Source organism: Eubalaena glacialis, chromosome X (genome assembly GCF_028564815.1).
Source record: "Eubalaena glacialis isolate mEubGla1 chromosome X, mEubGla1.1.hap2.+ XY, whole genome shotgun sequence".
In the NCBI taxonomy this organism is placed as follows: domain Eukaryota; kingdom Metazoa; phylum Chordata; class Mammalia; order Artiodactyla; family Balaenidae; genus Eubalaena; species Eubalaena glacialis.
In genome coordinates this window covers 48,187,938-48,212,751 of record NC_083736.1, presented here as the reverse complement: position 1 = coordinate 48,212,751, position 24,814 = coordinate 48,187,938, and the positions used below count along the sequence as shown (strand labels likewise).

At 39.6% G+C, this 24,814-nt stretch overlaps 1 protein-coding gene across 3 annotated transcripts in view; it reads left to right on the top strand.

Annotated features, from left to right (window-relative positions):
• PHF8 (PHD finger protein 8) overlaps positions 1 to 24,814 on the top strand; it is a 90,396-nt gene that overhangs the window by 2,861 nt on the left and 62,721 nt on the right. For all 3 annotated transcript variants that reach the window (XM_061178331.1, XM_061178332.1, XM_061178330.1), the window contains exons 3-7: positions 19,498 to 19,583; positions 19,973 to 20,081; positions 22,191 to 22,351; positions 22,960 to 23,101; positions 23,826 to 24,012. In XM_061178331.1, the coding sequence (XP_061034314.1) occupies positions 19,498 to 19,583; positions 19,973 to 20,081; positions 22,191 to 22,351; positions 22,960 to 23,101; positions 23,826 to 24,012 (685 nt within the window). The remainder of the gene's footprint in view (positions 1 to 19,497; positions 19,584 to 19,972; positions 20,082 to 22,190; positions 22,352 to 22,959; positions 23,102 to 23,825; positions 24,013 to 24,814) is intronic.

Sequence of the window (24,814 nt, the reverse complement as noted above, 5' to 3'; positions counted from 1 at the left end):
ATTTGAGTCCAACAAACATGGATTTGAGTTGTGGTTTTGCAGCTTACTATCAGAGTGACCTTGGGCAAGTTGCTTTGCCTCTCTGAGCCTCTTTGTTTTCACCCATGAAGTATATCTAATACATCCTTCCTGTTTACTTAAAGCATTTTGCATGCACTCAGTAAATGGAGGCAGAAATGCGACAGTATTTTATTTCTACAGTATTTAGCTGCAGAACCATCCAGCTAAATTGAATTAAGCAGAGGAGATGTTGGGTAAAACAGTAGGAGTAAAACCACTAATGAATTCCCTCCAGCTAAACATGTGTGCACATAAGCACCTGTCACCCAGGATTCCAGAGGGGTTAGTGTGTGGAATAAACCTGTAATATTATCCCATTATTGGGACTTATATCCCAGCTCTGGAAAGAAGGCCATGAGAGGGATTTGTACATTAGAGTACAACAAAACAGTGTATGGCGCCCTCCTCCTGTTGCATGTTGTTAGATTCTAGAATTTTCAGTTGTCATTAGTCCCTTCCAAAGGAGCTGTTCCTGCTATCACACCCAAGACCAAACTGAAGGTGTTGGTGCTGCTAAAATTCTGCTCTTAGCAGGGACTGCCCTGTGTAGCACGTCCAAATTCATATTCAGCTGATCTTTGTTGAGTATTACTGTGTGTCATGTTCCCATGGCACTTTGTGTACATCCTTATTGAAAGTGATTATTTCATCATATCATAGTTATAAATACGTCTGTGTCACTCATTAGCAAGAGCTGCCTGAGGGCAGAGATGTCAGCTTTTCATGTTTGGTATCCTCAGAACCTAGTTGAATGCTAAACATATAATAGATTCTGAGTACATTTTTGAATGAACAAATGAATGAGTTGTCTTGAAAAAAGCTATTGCCTGTGGCCCTTGCTTTGGATTGTGTAGGTTTAAACCTGGAAAATGAACTCCTACCCACAATACAGAGACCCTAACTCTGCAGTCTGGGAACAGGAAACAGGAATGAATGCTTCCTGAGTGCTTACTGTGTGCCAGGCCCCATGACAGAGACTTGGCATACATTTATCTCATCTAATCCACATCCAAGCCTGAAAGTTAGGTATTTCTTTTTTAAATAATAATAAAAAATTTTCCCTGACTATGTAAGTGAGACATGCTCATTGTAGAACATACAGAAAAAGAATAAAGAAGGAAATAAAAATCATCCGTGAGCCTACTATCCAGGACAATCTACTGTTTAACTTTTTTGTTGCATTAACTCCCATCATTTGACTTAGAATATAAACATATATTTTACAACATGGGATTGTATTATAAGTACCATTTTGTAACGTGATTTTTATTCCTACTTAACATTATAAAGTTAAGGTCCTTAAATATTGATCTGATTTCTGATATCCCATCATATATCTGTATCATCAGTTACTTGGTCATTTCCTCTGAGGTTGGATACTTAGGTTATTTCTACTTTTTTATATTATAAATAATACTATGATGTGAGGGAAACTTTGGGGGGTTCTGGAAATGTTTTGCATTTTTATTTGGGTGCTTGTTGAAACAAAAAAAAACATTGCGGTGAACATCTTTGCATAGTAGAGACTTGACATTTACGAGGAACACCACTGAGGCCTTTAAGAATTCCAAATTTACAAATATGGAAATGGATTTATGGGCCAGGCCCCTCCTTATTCACATTTCTGTGGTGAGTCCTGTGTTTCTGTGCACACCCTGACATAAGTTAACTGCCTTAATTGTTTTTCCTGTGAAAGAGACCAAGCTTTTATCTCTTATCATGCTTTTCTCTATGGGCTGCCAGAGAATAAGGAAGCCAGCTGAGAATCAGGTCCTTGGTGGGTGGCTGTTCTTGCTTACTCAGTGCATTGCGCGTGCGCGCGCACACACACACACACACACACACACACACACAGGCTCATAGTGCTCTAGTTAAGTCTGTACTTTAGCATAATTGAAAATTACTAAATATTGTGGACTTTTCACGGTTGTTCACAATAGTTGAGCCCACAAATGCCTATAGATGATATAAATCTGTTCACATCTCTGATGACTTCCATAGGCCAGATTTCTTAAAGTCCAGTTGGGGATTAGTAATGCCATGTTGCTTCCTGGTAAGGTTATAGCAAGGAAGGTGACTATTGCATTTTGCTGGTGAGAATCTGGAACTCATGGAGGTTAAGTTACTTTCTGAGTCTGGATTTGAACTTAGAATTATCTGGCTCCAGAGCCCAGGTTCTCAAAAGTGGGAAAAAAATGGTATAGCTCCATTCCTCTATTGTAAAGGGCTGGATTTTGAAGAGCATTTTGACTTGTAGAGCAGTGGTTCTCAAACTTTAGGGTGTATCAGAATCACTTGGAAGACCTCTTAAAAGATGAGATAGGTAGGCTCCACTTGCAGGGTTTCTGATTCAGTATGTGAGCGGAGGCCACTCTCAGAACCACTGATTTAGAGCATTATTCTGTCTCAGTTCCTTCCCTTTCTGTAGAGTGTGACAGCTTCTGATATTGGGGGATGGGTGGGCTAACATATCATTACTGTACGCTGTTGTTCTCAAAATGTGGTTCATTAACTGGGAATTTGTTAAAAATGCAAATTTTTGAGTTGGGACCTGGCAATCTATATTTTAACAAACAGGTAGATTCTGATGTACCCTAACTTTTGAGAAACATTGCTGTACACTGGTGGAGGAAGTTAGTTGGCAAGCATTTATTGATGTCTGGGGCTTTGGCAAAACCTCACTCCTCTACAGTTTTCCTATCTATAAAGGAAGTATTGGTTGGCATATCCCCAAGGTGGTGGCTGTGGTGTGGACTCTAAACTCTAGAGGAAATGGCACTGGCTTCAGATCTGGGTTCAAATTCTGACTCTGTTACTTTTTAGCAAAGGATTTCATCTCTGTGAAGCCTCAATTTCCCCAAGAGTGGTTGTGATGATTTAAATAAAATGGTAGTGGGCCTTGTTTATTGAGCACTAGCTAGTCTGCTAGTCACTATGCTAAACACTTTGCTTAATTATCTTTAACCTTTTTTTGGAGTTTTAAAATTATGAATTCAGTTCATTTAATAGTTATAGGACTATTTAAATTATCTATTTTATATTGGATATGTTGTGGTAGTTTGTGCTTTCTAAGGAATTGATCTATTTCTTCTAAGTTGTCAAATTTAAGTGTGTAGAATTGTTCATAGTATTCCCTTATTATCCTTTTGATGTCTGCAGGCTGGCTCTGTGGTGATATCTCATTTCATTCCTGATATTGAAAATTTGTCTCTTCTCTCTTTTTTTCTTTGTCAGACTTGCTAGAGATTTGTCAGTTTTATTGATCTTTTCAAAGAGGAAGCTTTTTGTTTCATTGAATTTCCCTGTTGTCTTTCTGTTTTCAATTTCACTGGTTTCTGCACTTTATTATTACCTTCCTTCTGCTTGCTTTGGGTTCATTTTGCTCCTCTTAATGTCTTGAGGTGGGAGCTTAGTTTATTGATTTGAGACTTTTCCTGTATTCTAATATAAGCATTTAGTGCTATTGGTTTCCTTCTTAGTACTGATTTAGCTGTGTCCCACAAATTTTGATATGTTTTCTTTTTCATGTAGTTCAATATAATTTTTAATTTGCTTAGAGACTTCACATTTGACCTATGAATTATATAGAAGTATGTTGTTTACTTTCCAAGTGTTTGCAGATTTTCCTGTTATCATTCTGTTATTGATTTCTGGTTTGTTTCCATAGCGGTCAGAGAATATACTCTATACAATTTCAGTTCCTTTAAATTTACTGGGGTTTGTTTTATGGCCCAGGATATGGTCTGTCTTGGTAAATGTTCCATGGTCACTTGAAAAGAATGTATATCCTGCTGATGTTGGGAGGAGTTTTCTGTAAATGTTGATTTACTCCTGTTGGTTGCTGAATTCTCCTCTCTTTGCTGATTTTCTGTATAGTTGTTCAGTCCGTTGTTGAGAAGGAGGTGTTGAAGTGTCCAGCTATAATTGTCAATTTTTAAATTCTTTCTTTCAGTTCTATCATTTGCCTCACATCTTGCAGCTTTGTTGTTTGAATGCAGATGCATTTAGGATTGCTGTGTCTTGGTGGATTGACCCTTTAATTATTATGTAATGTCCTTCTCTGTCTCTGGTAATTTTCTTTGCATGGAAGTCCACTTTATAGGATATTAATATAGCCATTAATATAGCCACTCCTGCTTTCTTTTGATTAAAGGTTGCCTGGTATCTTTTTCTATCCCTTTACTTTCAACTGATGTCATTATACATGAAGTGAGTTTCTCGTAGACAGCATATAGTTCAGAATTATTTTTGTCCACTCTGCCAATTTCTTTTAATTGGTATATTTTGACCATATATACCTAATGCAGTTATCGATATGTTAGGGCATAAGTTAGTCATTTTATTTTTTTGTTTTCTGTTTGTTCCCTCTGTTCATTCTGTTTTCTTTCTCCTGCCTTCCTTTGGGTTACTTAAATCTTTTCAAGAATTCCATTTTGATTTATCTATAATGTTTTTGAGTGTATCTCTTTGTATAGCTTTGTCAATGCTTGTTCTAGGCATTGACATAATACATACATAACTTACCATAATCAACTGGTATTGACATTTTACCGGTTTGAGTGAAGAGTAGAAACCTTACTTCCCTTTAAATTCCTTTATGCTCCCCTGCTATAATTATCTTAAATATTTCACCTACATACATTGAGAACCGTATCATATAGTGTTACAATTTTTGCTTCAACTCTCAAACATGATTTAGAAAACTCAAGAGGAGAAGGAAAGTATATTGTATGTACCCATATTTTCACTCTTTCCCTTGTTCTCACTTACTTCCTAGTGTTCCTAAGAGTCCTTCTTTTATCATTTCCTTTCTGTTTAAAGAACTTCCTTTAGCCATGCTTTTAGAATTGGTCTACTGGCAACAAATACTCTTAGTTTTCCTTCATATGAGAATGTCTTGATGCCCCCTTGAATTCCTGAAGGGTCTTTTCATTTGATATCAGATTCTGTGTTTCCAGTTCTTTCAGTCCTTGAAAATTTGTGCTACTTCCTTTTGGCCGCCATGGTTTCTGATGAGAGATCCTGTGTCATTTAAATTGGTGTTTTCCTTTGGGAAATGTCTTTTTTCTCACTGATCTCAAGATCTTTCCTTTATCTTTTGTGTTCAGGATTTTGATTATGCTATTTTTTTTGGCCACACTGCATGGCTTGTGGGATCTTAGTTCCCCAACCAGGGATTGAACCTGGGCCACAGCAATGAAAGCGCTGAGTCCTAACCACTGGACCGCCAGGGAATTCCCTGATTATTGCTGTTTCTCAGTGTGGATTTCTTTGTTGCTGAAGCACTGTTCATTTTTTTCAATCTATTTTCCTTCAGTTTTATTGAGATATAATTGACATATAGTACTGTTTAAGTTTAAGGTATAGAGTATAATGACTTGAATTACATATACATATATTGTGAAATGATTACCACAATAAGTTTAGTTAACATCCATCATCCCATATAGGTACAAATAAGAGCGAAAGAAAGAAAAATAAGTTTTTTTGCTTGTGACGAGAAGTTTTAGGATTTACTCTTAGCAATTTTCAAATATACTATACAGCAGTAGTCATCATGTTGTACATTACATCCTCAGTACTTATATATCTTATAACTGGAGGTTTGTACCTTTTGACCACCTTCATCCACTTCTCCCACCCCACACCCACCTCTGGAGGGTAACCACAAATCTCACTTTTTCTATGAGTTTGGGTTTTGTTTTTTTAGATTTCACATATAAGTGAGATCATAGAATATTTGTCTTTGTCTGACTTATTTCACTTAGCATGATGCCTTCAAGAGCTGTCAGTGTTGTTGCAAATGGCAGGATTTTCTTCTTTTTTTATGAGTGAATAGTACTCCATTTTGTGTGTGTGTGTGTGTGGTGTATTTATATATACATGTATTACATTTTTTTATCCATTCATCTTTTGATGGACATATAGGTTGTTTCCATGATTCAGTTATTATAAATAAGTCTGCAGTGGACATGGAGGTGCAGATATCTCTTTAACATAGTTTTTGTTTCTTTCAGATAGATACCTAGAAGTGGAATTGCTGGATCATATGATAGTTATATTTTTAATTTTTTGAGGAACTTCCATACTATAAGTGGCTGCACCAGTGTGCAATCCCAGCAGTGCACAAAGGTTCCCTTTTCTCCATGTCCTCACCAACATTTGTTACCCCTTGTCTTTTTGATAAGCCATTATAATGGGTGTGAGATGATATCTCATTGTGGTTTAGGTTTGCATCTCCTTGATGATTAGTGATGTTGAGCACCTTTTCATGTACCTGTTGGCCATTTGTACGTCTTCTTTGTAAAAATACCTATTCAGTTACTCTGCCCACTTTATAAGCAGATTTTTTTTTTTTTTTTGCTATTGGGCTGTATGAGTTCTTCATTTATTTTGAATATTAACCCCTTATTTAACATATGATTTGCAAGTATATTCTCCTATTCCATAGGTTACCTTTTTATTTTGATGATTTCTTCTTTCTTTTTTTTTTTTTTTTGCTGTGCAGAAACTTTTTAGTTTGATGTGGTCAAACTAAATTTTTAATTTATTTTTGATTTTGTCACTTTGTGCTTTAGATGTCATATCCAAAAAATCATTGCCAAGATGCATGTTAAGGAGCTTTTTTCCTATGTTTTCTTCTAGAAGTTTCATGGTTTCAGGTCTTACATTTAACTCTTTAATCCATTTCGAGTTAATTTTTGTGAGTGGTGTAAGTCAGGGGTCTATTTTCATTCTTTTACATGTGAATATCCAATTTTCCCAGCACCATTCACTGAAGAGACTGTCTTTTCTCCACTGAGTATTCTTGGCTCCCTTGTCAAATATTATTTGACTGTGTATGCATGGGTTTATTTCTGGGCTCTCGATACTGTTCCATTGGTCTATGTGTCTGTTTTTATGCCAGTACCATACTGTTTTGATTACTATAGCTTTATAATACAGTTTGAAATCAGGAAATATGATGTTTCCCACTTTCTTCTTCTTTATCAGGATTGCTTTGGCTATTCTGGGTCCTTTGTGATTCCATATGAATTTGAAGATTGTTTTTTCTACTTTTGTAAAAAAAATACCGTTGGACTCTTCATAAGGATTGTTTTGAATCTATAGATGGCTTTGGGCAGTGTGGACATTTTAACAGTATTGATTCTTCCAATCCATGAACACAGGATATCTTTCCATTTCTTTGTGTTTTCTTCAGTTTCTTTCATTGATGTCTTGTAGTTTTCAGTGTAGAGATCTTTCACCTTCTTGGTTAAATTTATTCCTAAATATTTTATAGTTTTTGACACTATTGTAAATGGGATTGTTTTCTTTATTTCTTTTTTAGACAATGTGTTTTTAGTATATAGAGATGCTACTGATTTTTGCATGTTAATTTTTTATCCTGGAACTTTACAGAATTCATTGATTAGCTCTAACAGTTTTTGGATGGAATTTTTAGGATTTTCTATATATAAAATCATGTCACCTGCAAATAGAGATAATTTTCCTTCTTCCTTCTTCCTTGTCAATTCTGATGCCTTTTTTTCCCCTTGACTGATTTCTCTGGCTGGGATTTCCAGTACTCTGTTGAATAGAAGTGGTGAGAGTGGGCACCCTTGTCTTGTTCCTGATCTTAGAGGAAAAGCTTTCAACCATTCACCATTGAGTCTGATGTTAGCTCTAGGCTTGTCATATATGGCCTTTATTATGTTGAGGTGCATTTCTTCTGTACCCCATTGAGTGTTTTTTTAAATCATGAATCAGTGCTGAATTTTGTCAGATGTTTTTTCTGCATCTTCATTTGAGATCACTTTTTTCTTTCATTTTATTAATGTGATGTATCACCTTTATTGATTTGCTTATGTTGAACCAGCTTTGTATTTCAAGGATAAATCCCATTTGATCATGGGAAATGTTCCCTTTAGTGTGCTGCTGAATTCAGTTTGCTAGTATTTTATTGAGAATTTTTCCATGTGTATTCATCAGGGATATTGGCCTGTAGTTTTCTTTTCTTGTAGTGTCCTTATCTGGCTTTGGTATCAGGGTAATGCTGGCCTCATAAAATGAGTTCTGGAGTGTTCCCTTCTCTTTGATTTTTTAAAGAGTTTGGGAAAAATTGGTGGTAATTGTTCTTTAAATGTTTGGTAAAATTCACCAGTGACGCCATCTGGTCCTAGGTTTCTCTTCGTTGGGTGTTTTTTTTTTTTTTTTTTATTACCGATTCAATCTCCTTACTAGTAACTGGTCTCTTCAAATTTTCTATTTCTTCCCAATTCGGTCTTGGCAGGTTGTATATTTCTAAGAATTTATCTATTTCTTCTAGGTTGTCCAATTTGTTGACTTATAGTTGTTCGTAGTTCAGTCTATTTTCTTTCTGTTGTTCAGATTGGATAATTTCTATTGTTCTATCTTCAGGTTTACTATTTTTTTTCCTCTGTTGTCTACATTCTGCTATTGAGCCCATGCAGTGAGTTTTCATTTAAGTTGCTATAGTTTTTTCTAGAAGTGCCATTGGTTCTTTTCTATATCTTCTATTTCTTTGCAGAGATTCTATTTTTTGCTAACACTTTTTATTTATTCATTTGTTTCAGGCATGTTTGTAATTGTTTTCTGAAGCATTTTTGTGGTTGTTCCTTTAAAATCCTTATCCGATAATTCCAACATCTGTGTCATCTCATTGTTGAGATTGATTTTCTTTGCTCATTCAAGTTGTGATTTTTCTTGTTCTTGATATGATGAGTGATTATTTTCATTATATCTTGAATATTTTGGGTATTATGTTATGAGATTCTGGATATTATTATATCTTATGTTTTTGCGGGCCTCTTCAGACACTGCACTTCAGTGGCAGGGGAAGGGGGTACTACTTCTTTACTGCCAGGTAGGAGTGGAAGTCCAGGTTCCCCCAGTTGCTCTCTGTTGGCACTCACTACCTCAGATCCTGCTGTCATCTAGTCAGGCTGCCTTCTCTCCATCTTTCAGAATCATCTTACCTTTTTTTTTAAGGTTCAAGATTTTCAGCTGTATTTAGTGGGAGTAATAAGGAGAAGTGTGTTTACTCCATTATTCCAGAACCAGAAGTGACCAATTAATCTTTAAAATAGCTCTTTGGAGCTATTATTTTCTCTCATGAGGCTAAGTAGCTTGCTCAAAGCTACACAGCCAGTTAGTTGCTCAACCACAAGTCAAACCTGGGTCCCTTGGACTCTTGCTATAGGATATAATACTATAGATAGTATAAAGCACTGTTGAGGTTAAGCCATTTTCAAGGTGTTGTGGGAGATAGAGAAAATCAGGCTTATAAACTCACACACACTCCACATTTTTGTTCAAAGTGAAATCAGGTTAAAATGGACATCACTCTTTTTGAAGCAGCTGAAGCAGCTGCTACACAGCTTTAGGAGTGTGTAGCAAAGGGAAGAGAAGGCCTAGCATTCATATTCAGGGTTTACTATGATACAATGTATGGGCTGCAGAATCCCTGCCCTGGAGAAGGTCTTATAGGGTGTGGAGTTAGAAGTATCAGAAGGACAGCCTGCTCTGTCAGGGCTCACAGGATGTCTCTTGGAGTGACATATTTTAAAAAAATAAATTTTATTTTTTAATAATTATAGATTCATAGGAAGTTGCAAAAAATGTATGTGGAGGGCCTTTGTACCTTTATCCAGTTTCCCCCATGGTGATATCTTATATAACTACAGTACAATATCAAAACCAAGAAACTGACCTTGGTACAATCCACCAATCTTATTTCAATTTCACCAGTTTTACACGCACTCATTTGTGTGTGTGTATGTGTATTTACTTCTATACAATTTTATCACACTTGTAGATTCATGTAACCACCACAATCGGAATACAGAACAACAGAAGGAATCAGAATTCCTTCACCAGTGGGGTAGCATAATTTTTGCCCCAACCCACTTAGAAGAAATTTGGGATAGCAAACATGTACCAAAGGATGGGTTGTCAGTATCCAAGAGGAGTATTATGAAAATTCAGATCAGAAAGTCTGATAGGCATGATGCCCAGGACTGAGTTATGGGAGCTAAATGAAAATCTGCTTTTGGAAACAGAGGCATCACTGAGTGGGGAGCACACCTGACATGTTACCATTCCAGTTATAGCAAAGGGACCAATGTTATTAGACAGAGTGAGGGGAGAGTAGTAGCAGCTGATGATAGGGGCTGGGGGGTGGGGGTGGGGGTGCAAAGCATGTAGGGCAGTGGTTCTCCAAGTAGGACCAGCAGGATCAGCATCACCTGGGAACTGGTTAGGCAAATTCCATTGTCCTACCCCAGACCTACCAAATCAGAAACTCTGGAGGTGGGGCCCAGGAATCTATGGTTTAACAAGCCTTCCAGGTGATTCTGATGCACACTAAAGTTTGAGAACCACAGGTATAGGGTCCTATGGGCCATTGTAAGAACTTGGTTTTCACTCCAGATAGGATGGGAGCCATAGAAGGATTTTGAGCAAAGGAGAGTTGTGATCTGGTTTAGGCTTTGGCTGTTGTGAGGACAGACTCAAGGTGAGTATGGGATGAAGCAGGGAGAGTTTGGGGATCACTGTAGATCATTATTTCTCAAAATGTGGTCCCTGCACCAGCAGCATCAGCATCACCCGCAACCTTGTTAGAAATGCACGTTTCTGGGCCCCACCCCAGATCTACCAAATCAGGATCTCTGGAGGTGAGGCCTAGGAATCTGTCTTAACAAGCCCTCCAGGTGTTTCTGATGTGCCCTAATATTTGAGAAACACTGGTCTAATTAGGCAATGGTGACTTGGACTGGAGTCAGTGGTGATGAGAAGTGGTTGGATTTTGAATATATATTGATACAGGATTTGCTGACAGATTGGATTGGGGTTGTGAAAGGACTCAAGGATGACTCCGTTTTGAGGAGTTTTGGTATACAGGGGAATAGAGTAACGGGGCAGTGACAGAAGGGGTCACAAGAGGATTTTTTGTTTGGTTGGGTTTTTTGGGAGATAGAGATTACAGCCTGTTTGCCTGCATGTCAGTGCACATGGAGTGATTCTGTTGGTGCATCCAGCATTTAGTGAAGCCTGTTATTGGCAAACTTATGTGCCAGGGACTGGGTAGAACAAAAAGAAACATCCCTGGTGCACTGAAACTTGCTCAGTGTCCTTTGTACTCCTCCAAGTCCTATGTGCTTGGAGGCAGGGGTGCCACTGGTGCGAATGGTGGGTGCCTCAGCATCTCGGGATGGGTCATCCCTGTTTTTATACATTGTGCTTGGCCTGATCAAGGTGTTGCAGGAAACTAGAAATTGACTTGGATTTTCTGATATTTTTTGAATAATGAAGAAAGGTAAAATATGTTCTTTTTCCTCTTTATTGATGAATGAAGACATTGTTTTTCCAAGGCACAGGTGGTGACAGGACCTGGCTCTTTGGGAATCCTCAGAGAGCAGAAGTTGAGCAGATAAGAAGCTAGACAGGATCCTGGGCAATCTTGTCACCTCTCAAGCTTCTCCAGCCCTCAGCCCCCACCTCAGTTCCACATCCCTGGAAGGATTGAATGCCCACTTTTGTGTTCTCATAGCACTTGACTCTACTAATAACCCCACATTATATTCTAGTTATGTATTGTAGTGGTATAGTGGAGTCAGATGGATCTGGATTTTTATCCTACTCTGCTATTTATTAGTTTTGTAATGACCAACAAGTTCCTTAACCACTCAGATTTCTTATCTGTTAAATTAGAATAATATTAATAATGATGATAGCTAATACTTTGTCCCAAGTACTCTCAGTTCTTTACCTACTTTATTTCATTTAAGCCTAACAACTCTATGAGGTGGGATACTATTAATATTCTTCTTTTATAGATGCAGAAACTGAGGCACAGCAAGGTTAAGTAAATTGCCTAAGTTCACACAGCTAGTAAGTGGCAGAGGTGAGATTTAAACCCAGGCAGTTTGGCTCCCAAGTCTGCACTTTTAAACTCTGTGCCTCTAAATACTGTACAGAACGCCCTGATTTGTTGTAGAGATTAGATGTGTTAATATATGTGTGATAATATATTCACAGTTCACTCTTCTCCTCAACTCCTTTTATGCAGGCTTCAAATTTACTCACCACCCCCTTACCCTGCTTTATTTACTTTATAAATAAAGTAAATATGCTTTATTTACTATATTGCTTATGAAACTGTTTTGGTACCACCTGTCTCCCCCTCTAGAATGTCCACTCCATGAGGGCAGTAGCTATTTTCAGTCAATATTTATTGAATTTATGCACCCACTAACATCCAAATACTGAGTGCCTACCATGTGCCAGGTTCTGTGGCACATGTTGGGGATAATTCATCTTAATCTTGAGACCTGGTGCTGTGATAATTGTCCTCTTTACTAAGGAAGCAAAACAGCATTTAGGAACCTTGGTCCAGGTAATAATTATTGAGACAGTGCAGCCAGAAGCCTGATTTTCATCCATATGCCTTCCTGATGTGAGATATTATCTAGCCCAATGAATTGGGTTGAATAATAAATAAAGCAAGACTGGGAGATGGATAAGGTGAGGACCTGGGGTGAACAAGAGATGCTGTCTGCTGTATGTAGTAGGGGCAGATAGCAAGTAAATGGGCAGTTGCAAGTCTGCAGAGTGAGTGCTGAAATATGGATAGTTAGGGGGGCGAGGCATGGCAGTAGGGAAGAGGAAGGGAAGGAATGTTCTAGGCACAGGGAGCCATGTGTGATGAGTCCCAGAGACCAGAAAGAGCATGGCACTGAGAGTCGAGCTGGGTTTTAGAGCAGGGCTGGCTTCATGGGTGTGTGACCGCTGTAGTCACACACAGCCTCATATTTGGAAGGGGGCCCCATGCCCATGCTTGAAGTTTAATGCTCTGTGGTTGTAGTCTTGAAATTCTTAATAATTTTACCTTTGAATTTGTGTTTTGTATGTGAGGTTCAAGGGGACAGTGGAGTTTGTCCTGGGGACCTAGAACTTTAGCTCACCTGTGGTCCTACCTCTTGCTGCCTCCCTGAACGGATTCTCGACTGGCTGCCTGGGTTGCTGGGCCTGGGTGCAGGTGCTGGAGAGTCAGGGTCAGGTGCATGCACCCTGCACACTAAGTCATAGTGCGTGGCCCCTGAGTGCCTGTGAGGGCCTGCGCTTGCCCCTTGAGTATCCCCATGCCCAAGGGAACATGACAGTAATTAACAAATAAAAAGCCCCACGGCAAGTTGGGAGAGATCATGGAAGAGAGGAAATAGCTTTTCTTTGTCAACTGGGGGCCCCTGATTTTCATTTGCACCAGCCCCACAAATTTTATAGCCGATGCTATGTGTGAAGGACAAGAGGTGGGGTCTTTTAGGCCATGATAAGTTTATACTTTACCTTAAGAAAAATAGGAAGCATGTGAGGGGTTTTGAACAAGGGTTGACAGGATCAAATTTACATTTTAAAAAGATCACTTTGGCTGTAGTGTGGAGGGCCATTTGGGTGAGGACAGAGTAGAGGCCAGGAGCCCAGTTAGGAGGACAGGACAGTAATCCCAGTTAGAGATAATAGTGGCCTGGATTAGGGCAGGGGCAGTGAGGATGACAGAAGGATACAATTGATAGCCAGTTAGGAGATAGAAGTGATAGGACATGGTGATAACTTGGATGATAATAGCATCACATACAGAACACTTACTCTGTACCAGGCACTGTTCTAAACACTATATAAATTAACTCATTTACTTTTGAGAGCAACATTATAATACACATACAAATTTTTATCCCCACCTTAGAGACGAGGAAACTGAGGCATAGAGTTAAGTAACTTGCCTAAGATCTCACAGGTAGTAAGTGGAAAGTATAGCTAGGCTGTAAACCCAGGCAGTCTGGCCCTAAAGTCTAAGGTCCTGAGCTTGAATACCTACTCAGGGTGTAGTGGAGGGAGAAGGTGAGAGGCAAGTCATCAGTGGCTGCCACGTTTCTGGCTTAAACACCTGGTAAGGTTATGGTGCCTTAGAGAGGGAGCAGGTTTAGGGGCCAGGCAGGGGGAGAAATTGAATTTGGACGTGTTAAATTTGAAGTACTATGTAAGTGGGCTATCCAGTAGAAATATCCAGGAGAAATTTCGAGGGAGGGTCTGAAACTCAGCAGAGAGATCTGGCTTGCAGTTATAGTTATATAGAGGGCACATGGAGCCCTGGGAGTTAGTGAAACCAACGAGGGAAAGAGGAGAAAAGAGAGCCTAGGCAAGAGGACCTAAGAAATGTCAACATTTAAGGAGTGGGCAGGAGAAAAAGAATGCACTGGGAAACAGAAGGAGCAGCCAGACACATAATTAAGATCACATCACATCCCTGCTCATAATCCTCTGGTGGATTCCACCCAGTTCTTCACTCAGGTAAAGCCAAAGTCCTTTATGATGTCCTACAGCCATGGTCCCCAACCTTTTTGGCACCAGGGACCGGTTTCATAGAAGACAGTTTTTCCACGGACCGGGGTTGGAGGGGGATGATTCAGGCAGTAATGTGCACGATGGGGAGCGATGGGGAACGGCAGATGAAGCTTCCGCTTGCTCGCCACTCACCTCCTGCTGTGCGGCCCGGTTCCTAACAGGCCATGGACCGGTACTGGTCCGAGGCCCGGGGGTTGGGGACCCCTGGCCTACAGGACCCTACTGCATGAGCCTTTCTGACCTATTATTGTCCCCCTTGCTCTCTGTATTCCAGAACACTGTCCTCCTCTCTGTTGACTTAATAATCTAGGCACACTCCTGCCACAGGGCTTTTGTACTTGCTGTTCTAATTGGGATGCTCTTCCCTCATATACATATGGCTTGCTCCTTTACTCCCTTCAGGTCTTTATACAAAAGTTGTTTTGTCACTGAGTCCTTCCCTGGCTTCCCTACCTAAAATTTCAACACCACTGTCATTCCCCTCACCCCCCACTGTGTGTATGTATACTTACATATACATGCATACATATTCCCCTTCCTGCTTTATTTTTCTACTTAACTCCTCTATCTAACGTACAATATATTTCACTGATTACCCTGATTTATCTTGCTTCTTGTCTGCTTCACCCACTAGATTGTCAGCTCCATGAGGGCAGGGATTTTTGCATGCTTTGTTCTGTGTCTTTGTCTCTCCAGCACCTAGACCAGGGCCTGGCAGATGCTCATTAAATGTTAGCTGGAGGGATGGACCCCGGGCAAATGGGGTGTTACGGAAGTCAAGTAGAGAGAGCACAGGGTCAGCACTGTGGTAATGCTGCTAGGAGGTCAAATGAGATAAAGGAAGGAAGTACTTATTGCATGTTTCAGTAAGGAGGTCAAGATATCAGTGAAGTCTGTTTTAGAGAAGGTGGGGACTAAAATCAGCAGCAGTGGGTGAGAAAGTGTACACAGCAACTCAAAAAAATTCTTTTTATAGGTTTGGCCCTGGTAGAACATCTCTGGATAGTACAGTGCGGCTAGGAGTAGGAGGGAGACTTTTCACTGTATACACTTCTGTACCTTTTGAGTTTCATAAAATGTATAATCAATACCTATTTAAATAAAAGTCATTGTGAAGCTGCATAGGATTAAACAAGGAAGATATTTAGCTCTGAAGTGGCAGAGGGGGGCAGAAAGGAGGCAGGGAAGGTCTTGCAAAGATCAGTGAGCTAGTTTAAATGCTATTGTGAAGGAGAAGGTAGAGAGGGAGAGGTTGAAGATACTGCAGAAAGAAGAGAGAATTTATTGAGAAGGTTAAAAAAAAAAAAAAAAAAGATGTGACCCAGGTGGAAAAGCTGACTTTACAAAGAAGGAAAGATAGTTCTTTCGTTGTAACAGGAGGAAAAGAAGGGTGCAGAAGGAGATGGATTTGGTGTGAGAAGTTGAGGTAGTTCCCATCTGATTACTTCATTTTGTCTAAGAAGTAGGAGGCAGGGTCATTTGCTGAGAGAGAAGAGGAAGGCAGTGGGGAGTCAGAGATTTGAAATAGCCATTGTGGATAATGGTGGAGAGAACTGAGCAGGGAAATACAGAATTGTCAGGCAGCATGACCCAGATTTTTTTTAAATAGACTTTATTTTTTAGAGTAGTTTTAGGTTCCCAGCCAAATTGAGTGGAAGGTACAGAGGTTTCCCATATGCCTCCTGCCCCCACATGCATAGCCTCCCCCGTTGTCAACATCCCCCACCACCAGAGTGGTACATTTGTTAAAGTAGATGAACCTACATTGACACATGATTATCACCCCAAATCCATAGTTTACATCAGGATTTACTCTTGGTGTTATACATTCTATGGGTTTGGGCAAATGTATAATGACTTGTACCCACCATTATATCATTTTAGTAGCAGAATAGTTTCACTGCTCTAAAAATTCTCTGTGCTCCGCCTGTTCATCTCTCTTCCCCCCCAATCCCTGGTGACCATTGATCTTTTTACTGTCCCCATAGTTTTGCCTTTTCCAGAATGTCATGTAGTTGGAATCATATAATATGTAGCCTGATTGGCTTCTTTCAAAGTTTCTTTCATGTCTTTTCATGGCTTGATAGCTCATTTTTTTTTTAGTGCTGAATAATATTCCATTGTCTGGATGTACCACAGTTTATCCATTCACCTACTGAAGGACATCTTGGTTGCATCCAAATTTTGGCAATTATGAATAAAGTTGCTATAAACATCTGTGTGCACGTTGTTATGTGGACATAGTTTTCAGTTACTTTGAGTAAATGCCAGAGATCACAATTGCTGGGTTGTATGGTAAGAGTGTGTTTAGTTTTGTAAGAAACTGCCAAACTGTATTCCAAAGGGGCTGTTTTTTGCATTCCCACCTGCAAAGAATGAGAGTTCCTGTCGCTCCACCTCCTGGCCAGCATTTGGTGTTGTCAGTGTTCTGGATTTTTGGTTATTCTGATAGGTGTATAGTGATATCTCGTTGTTTTAATTTGCATTGTCCTATTGATACAGGATGTGGAGCACCTTTTCATATGCTTATTTGCCATCTGTATATCTTCTTTGGTAAGGTGTCTGCTCAGATCTTTTGCCCATTTTTTATTCAGGTTGTTCATTTTCTTATTGTTGAGTTTTAAGAGTCCTTTGTATATTTTGGATAACAGTCCTTTATCAGATATGTCCTTTGCAAATATTTACTTCCAGTCTTTGGCTTGTCTTTTCATTCTCTTGACAATGCCTTTCACAGAATGGGTTTTTAATTTTAATGAAGTCCAGCTTATCAGTTCTCATTTTTCATGGATTGTGCCTTTGGTGTTGCATCTAAAATGTCATTGCCAAACCCAAGGTTATCTAGATTTTCTCCTATGTTGTCTTCTAGGAGTTTTATAGTTTTGCATTTTATATTTGGGTCTGTGATCCATTTTGAGTTCTTTTTTGTGAAGGATATAAATAAGGTCTGTGTCTAATTCCATTTGTTTGCATGTCCAGTTGTTCACCATTTGTTGAAAAGACTGTCTTTGCTCCATTGTATTACCTTTGCTCCTTTGTCGAAGATCAATTGACTATATTTCTGTTGATCTATTTCTGGGCTCTCTTTTCTGTTCTATTGATCTGTTTATTCTTTCATCAATACCACACTGTCTTGATTACTGTAGCTTTATAGTAAGTCTTCAAGTCGGGTAGCATCAGTCCTCCAACTTTGTTCTTTTCCTTCAATATTGTGTTGGTTTTTCTGTGACTCAAATATTTTGGACAGTGTGAATTTATTGTGGCACCAATCCAATGGATGATTTTTCTCTAGCCATGTCCAATGGTCCAATGTTATATAGTTGGATTGAGCCAGGGTTGGGATTTGCACGTGGGAGTGATGTAAAGGCAGTGGGGCAAGTGAGTTGAGGGTATCTGTAAGAGAATGGTTGAAGTGAGGAATGATGAAATCTATGAACTAGATAGGGAAGAACGGTGAAGGCAACAGTAGTTGAACAGGTGAAAAGTAAGATCAAGGGATTTTGAGGGCAAAGAACAGGTGTAATGAATGAGAGCTGGATGGGATGTACTTGTGGTCAGAGTGTGATGTGTGCATTTCATATTCCAGAGGTGAAGCAGTTGCAAGTGTTGACAAGGTCTGGGGGATGGCCATGAGAGTTGGTAGCTGAAATGGGAGTGGAGGCAGCAGTCTCTGAAGATGAGAAGGTCAATGAGCTAAGAGGCTGGGATATTAGGCCTTTATATCCATAATTATGTCACGTGGGAGGCTGGCAGGACTTGGGATGAAGAGGAATCTGTGAGCAGGTTCTTCAGTGAGTGAAGAGGGTATGTTGGGGAGATGAGTAGCTGATAGTGAAGAGGAGTGGGAAGAGCTATTGTTGGATGATATGAAACTCAGAGGAATAGGAGATCTTACACAAGGATAGAGGAGAGATGATCTCAAGAGTCTCACTGGAAAGTGAGGGGGATGTTCACCCCCAGCCCAGCCCTGAGTTACAAGGGTCTGGGAGAATGTACAGCTTCTACCTGACCGGGTTCTAACACAGTGCTTCTTAGACTTTCTGAGGTGAAGGACCCAGGGTATTTTGGGTTTTTTAAAAAAATTTCCAATTCATAATAGACCAATCCTTTTATAAAATAAAATGTCCTCAATTTATTGATGTGCAACAGGTTTACAGGGTTAGCAGTCGGGAAGGTGGTGGGGTCCTGATCCTAGGAAGTCAGTCTTGGCCAAAATGGTTGGAGCTCTGCCTTATTTTTATGCTCCCTGTTCTGTGTGGCTGACCAAAGATTTTAGGAGATCTTAGCCAGTTTTTTGGAGGGCTGCCGATGACTTCTTTGGTGAGGAAGGCTTTAAATTTTGTGAGATTACCAGCTCACATACATGCGAACTCAGATTTTCAAAATTAAATAAATCTTTCTCAGACATTACAATATGGAATAAGTAACGCATGTTCATTGTAGAAAATTAGAAAATACAGATAAGAGTGGTTACCATAATCCTTCACTCAGAGGGAACCACTGTTGACTATAAAATACTATTTTCATTCCTTTTCATTTAATAAAGTAAATAGCTCAATGAAGTTTAAATGTTTGATTTTATGTTGAAATAATATTTTAGATATATTGGTTAATAAAATATTAAATTATTATTAAACTTAATTTCACCTGTTTCTTTTTACCTTTTTAATGTGGCTATTAGAACATTTAAAATTACATATTTAACTCACATTATATTTCTACTGGACAGCACTGCTCTAGAGTCTCTTCCAGCTTTGACCATTCTGAGTCTTAATGAAGCTTTATTGTCTGTACATTTTTAGCTCTGTCATAATTATTTTAGACCATTTGGTCCAATAGAACTTTTTGCGTTGACAAAAAAGTTTGATAATCTGCCCAATATGGTAACCATGTGTGGCTACTGAGCACTTGAAACGTAGCTAGTGTGATGGAGGAACTGCATTTAAAATTTTACTTAATTGTGTACTGAACAGCACAGTTCTAGACCTTACGAAAAGTAAAATTTCCACAAACCTTGGCTGATTTTCTCTTTTCTAGTTGTGTTGGTGTTGAAGAGGAGAAGGCTGCTGACATTGACCTCTACCACTGCCCCAACTGTGAGGTCTTACATGGGCCCTCCATCAGTAAGTAGATCTTGGGGTTTTTAAGAGAAGGCAGTCCAGAGGAGAGACAAAGCAAAAGAAGCTTGGAAGGAAAATTGCCTTTCCTGAGTGCTTCAGATTTGTCTCCCTTGGGAAATAGCAGAAGCCTGTGTAGGCCCTGCAGGCCAGCAGCTGCTCCACTGAGAGGGCAGAAATGCAGAGTTTCACCTCCCTCCCTTACTTAGGGATTCCCCAGAGGAAGCACCTATCCTCACCAAGAGCTTTCCTGAGACTGTGAGGGCCTCCTTGACTCCAGATGATCCAAGGGGTTGTTAGATTGGAAGAGAAGCAGGATCTGCTGAGGCGTTTGCTCTTGGAACCATAGCTTGTAGCCATTTTGACTGACAGTGTCTTGTCTTTTTCTGGCTTAGTGAAAAAACGCCGTGTATCTTCAAAAGGCCATGATACACACAAGGGGAAGCCAGTGAAGACGGGAAGCCCTACGTTCATTCGAGAGCTTCGGAGTAGGACCTTTGACAGGTGAGGACCCCGTACTCCCAAGGGCCAGTGAATGCCAGGGCTCTGGGAAGCTGGGGCCCATCTCTTCCCAGCTTTCCCACTGGCTGTCGCACTGGGTACCTCCACCATCTGGGGATGTCTGCAGGGCTCTGTGAGTTCCGTCTGGGGAGGGATCTTCTGTTTTAGTCGGTTTCTGAGAAACATTGCTAGCGTTTCATTTGATGTGCAGAGTACATTAAGGTCCACTTGTAGAAACTTTTGGTAGATAGGCAGTTTTCGCCTCAGTCAGGAGAGGATATTTACATGCACCCAGGGAATGCTATAACTAGAAGGAGTCTTAAAAATCAGAAAGTTTAATTCTCTCATTGTAGAGAAGACGAAACTCTTTGGAAAAAAAGTTTTTTTGAGTAGTCATGTATTTCTTTTAAAATCAAGAAAAATTTTTTTTCTTTTAAAAAATTAAGATGGGCTTATTAAATAAAATAAATTACTTGAATTGAGCAAAAATAATGTTAGAAAAATTAATGAATAAAGCATTCTCTTTTGCTTAGTTTTTAATTCATTTGACCTTTTCCAGCTTTCCTGTAATTGAAGTGTTATTTAGGATTATAAGTGTTTCTTCAACTTAATAATTTTTGTTTTATTTGTTTATTTAAAGGCAGTGAGTCTCCTTTCTACTCCAGACCCCTCAGGTCCCTTCTCCAGAGTCAACCAATTTCTTGTGCATTCTTTCAGAAATAGTTTTTGCTTATACAAACATGTATATATGTGTGTGTGTGTGTGAGTGTCCCCTTTTTTATTAAAAAACACAAACAGAAACACTTATTGTTCTACATCTTGCTTTTTTTAAAATCTAAATTATGGAGATCAATCCATAACAGCATATACAGATGTTCTTCATTCTTTTTCATGGATGTTTAGTACTCCACTGTTTGGATGTATAATTTATTTAACCAGTCCTCTGTTGATGAACATTTAAATCAATTCTAGTATTTTGCTATTAGAAAAAAAATGCGCAGTGAATGTCTTTGTACTTAGGTTTTTGCATATGTGGGTGAGTATATGTGTAGATTTACTACCTAAAAGTGAAATTGCTAGGTCAAAGGGTATGTGCTTTAAAAATGTTTATAAATATTGCCAGATTGTTTTCAAAATGGCCACACTATTTCATACTCCCACTAGACAATGTGTGAGGGTACCTATTTCCCTATATCCTGGCCAACACTGTTTATTATCAAACTTTTTTGCCTTTCTGATAAGATAAAAAATGAGATTTCATTGTTTCCACTTGCATTTCTTTAGTTATGAAGGAAGCATGTCTATTATCGTACATTTATAAGTCATCTTTTCTTTCTCTGTTAACTGCCTTCTTAACATTGTTTAACAGTTTTTCTGTTGGGTTACTGCCTATTTCATACTGATTTGTATTAGCTTTCCTTGCAGAAAATTTTAATTTTTACGTAAATTTACTTACTACTGTTTATAATGATTACTGGGCCTTGTCTCTCCAATAATTTTTCTACTATTCGATGGCTTTATTTTTTCTAATTTGATCTTTGTTCCATCTAGAATTACTTAAAGAGTGAGATAGACATTGATTTTAATATTTTTCCAGATGTTTGTCCCAACACAACTTGTCAAATAGCCAGTCTTTTCTCCAGCATGATTTTAAGAAAACCAAAAACTCCTGTTTTCTAGTTAACTAAGTATGTGTGTCAAGAGAGTGGCTGTAAAAATTGTTTTTGTTTTTTAAATAGTCTTTTCTCTTTATTTGCCAGTGTTTAAAATGGGATAGTGCTGCTCTGGGTTAGAGTAATTTAGCTAAACTTGTCAGATATGTCTTTTCTTCCTGGGCAGGCTGTTGAGTGATTTCTTCCTTTGTCATCTAGAGAAGAGCACCATATTGACAGGCTATCCTGGATTTAGCTTCCCACCTCTGCCAGTGACCTGGCTTCTTGCCTTCGATAGGTCATTTCTTCCCTGGCAGGTGAAGTTTATGCCACTCATTAGTTGCCAGCCAACATTAGGTCCCCTCAGGAAGACCCCACCTCTTGGGTGAGTGACAGCATCCAGTGAGGCCTTCAGTGGCAGGGCCTCTAGGGTTCAGGCTTTCTCTCATGCGGCCCACAGCTCAGATGAAGTGATTCTGAAGCCCACTGGAAGTCAGCTGACCGTGGAATTCCTGGAAGAGAATAGCTTCAGTGTGCCCATCCTGGTCTTGAAGAAGGATGGATTGGGGATGACGCTGCCCTCACCATCATTCACTGTGAGGGATGTGGAACACTATGTTGGTAAGCACCACAGACCCTCTTAACTGTGACATTGTTCACTCCCATCAAAACCTATGACCCTTCCCCTCCAGTCTACATTTTGCATTTCCTTTCTAGCCATCTTGGGAATTTGAGGTGAAGTGCCTTGCCCAGAGTCATTCTTAGGCAAAGCTAGAACCAAAATCCTAGCCTTCCCTTCCTTTTCCTCCTAACAGACCACAAAACCCCAGGCTGAGCCCCATCTTTTACCTGGGGAATTCCAAGGATTGTTATGGCCTCTCTGTCCTCTGTTGAGATGAGAAAGCCTTTGACTTTTGCCCTCACATGCTAGTTGTGTTCTGGACATGAGTTTTGGGGGATAGGAAGAGAAGTGAGGAAGCAGGGCCCAGGCAGGTGGATAGTACTGTGAGTGAGACTATGTGTCAGGCAGTTCTGTTGCCCTAGAAGGTCTGGACCTGGCACATAGGTCTAAGGAGAGTGTGAGGAATACCCACCTCCACTTCCCATTTATGCACATACAAATACAGTGAGAAGTTTTCAGTGTAAGGTCATTTTAGGGACTGGTTAGGGGACGTGAGAGTCTTCTCTGATCCCTGAGACTTGGTGCAGAATCCATCTCTTTACTCCAGGTTCTGACAAAGAGATTGATGTGATTGATGTGACCCGCCAGGCCGACTGCAAGATGAAGCTTGGTGATTTTGTGAAATATTATTATAGCGGGAAGAGGGAGAAAGTCCTCAATGTCATTAGTTTGGAATTCTCTGATACCAGGTAAGAGGGAAAGGGGTAAGTAAAAAGCCTCACAAAGTGCCTAGGACTTGTGATATACTGAGTGTGTATTAGTGTTCCTTTCCCTTCTTCCTGGTGGTTTCTTCCTTTGGGATGAGGAGCTGGTTTATACTTTCTAGGGTAGCTGCTCACATTATAACAACCAAATCATATTTCTCCTTTACAGTTTCTAGCATAAGATAGATTACACAGTAGCTATTTTAATTAATTTTTGTTTCCTTCAAGATTTAGGACAGCTTTCTTAGACCTTTTTTTGGTGTTTAGATTGTGGCATGGTCACTGTTTAACTCCCAGGATAGGTTCTCTGTCCCAGGTAAACACTTCTTTACCTGGAACTGAGCCCTGAGAGGTTTCTCTAATTGTTCCTCATAAAGAAGACACTACGGCATGGGGACAGTACAATACTGTTAAACACCATGTGCCAAGTGAGTGGGCCCGGGTGTGGAGAGCCTGAGCATTTAGTGGAGGAAATGATCACCTTTAACTGGGGAAGGCTATGGAACTGGGACTTGGGAATTCCAGAGCTGAGTGGAATGAGGATGCTGACTGGACTTACAAAAATAAGTGTCCTATGTGCTCTTTGGGATTCTGTGGAGAGAACTTCTTTCTCTTATCTGAGTCTCACTGGGATGGGGGGCATTTTATTCAGGCTTCAACCTTCAATTCCCAATCAGCTGACATCTGCTCTCCACCCCTTCCTTGATAGGCTTTCTAACCTTGTGGAGACACCCAAGATTGTTCGGAAGCTCTCATGGGTGGAGAACTTGTGGCCAGAGGAGTGTATCTTTGAGAGGCCCAATGTGCAGAAGTACTGCCTCATGAGCGTGCGGGATAGCTATACAGACTTTCACATTGACTTTGGTGGCACCTCGGTCTGGTACCATGTGCTCAAGGTAAGAATGGCTATGGCTTCTGAAGACAGCCAGGCCTTGGGCCTCCCTGTTTGTTTCAGGTGGCAGCATAAAGACAGGCTGCTAAGGCCTACCTGCATCCCAGATTCTATTTGGGTGACATTTCCACATAACTGCTCTATCAGGGTTGGGTACTGAGTGGATATGCCATATAAACTCTCTCTACAGTTTTGATGGTTAACTTTTTTTTTTTTAATAACAGCAGATGCCTAAGGTTTTCTCTGACTGTTACCTTAATTGAACCAATCTGTACTCCTACCGCTATGTATGGAAATGTCCATATTTACTGCAGAAGTTTCTGGTAACATGAGAAATTCCCTCTCCCCTCCAAGTTTATTGAGTTATAATTTGTATACCATAACATTCATCTGTTTTAAGTGTATAGTTTGATGAGTTTGACAATTGTATAAATAGTTGCATGACTGCCACCACCATCAAGATAGAGCACATATGAGACGGTTTTTTTTAATGTCAGCCTTTCTATAGTCTCCCTTTTAGTGGTCGTTACAATTTTATAGTTAGCATATTGATTGTCAATGACTATAAAGGACTTTTGAGGTCTAGAAAACAAATTTCTTAAGTAAGTTTTATTGTTTTCCACCACTGTTCATGCTATTTAGCTTTCTTATCAGAAACGCCAAGGAAAGAGCAGAAAACTTGGATATGGCTCTTGTCCAAATGATCACACATCCTGAACTAGTTGTTTTCATTGGTTTATCATGAAGAAATTGGAGTGTGTAAATGAAAGTGCTATTATGCAAATGTTAGATTTAACTTTTTTATT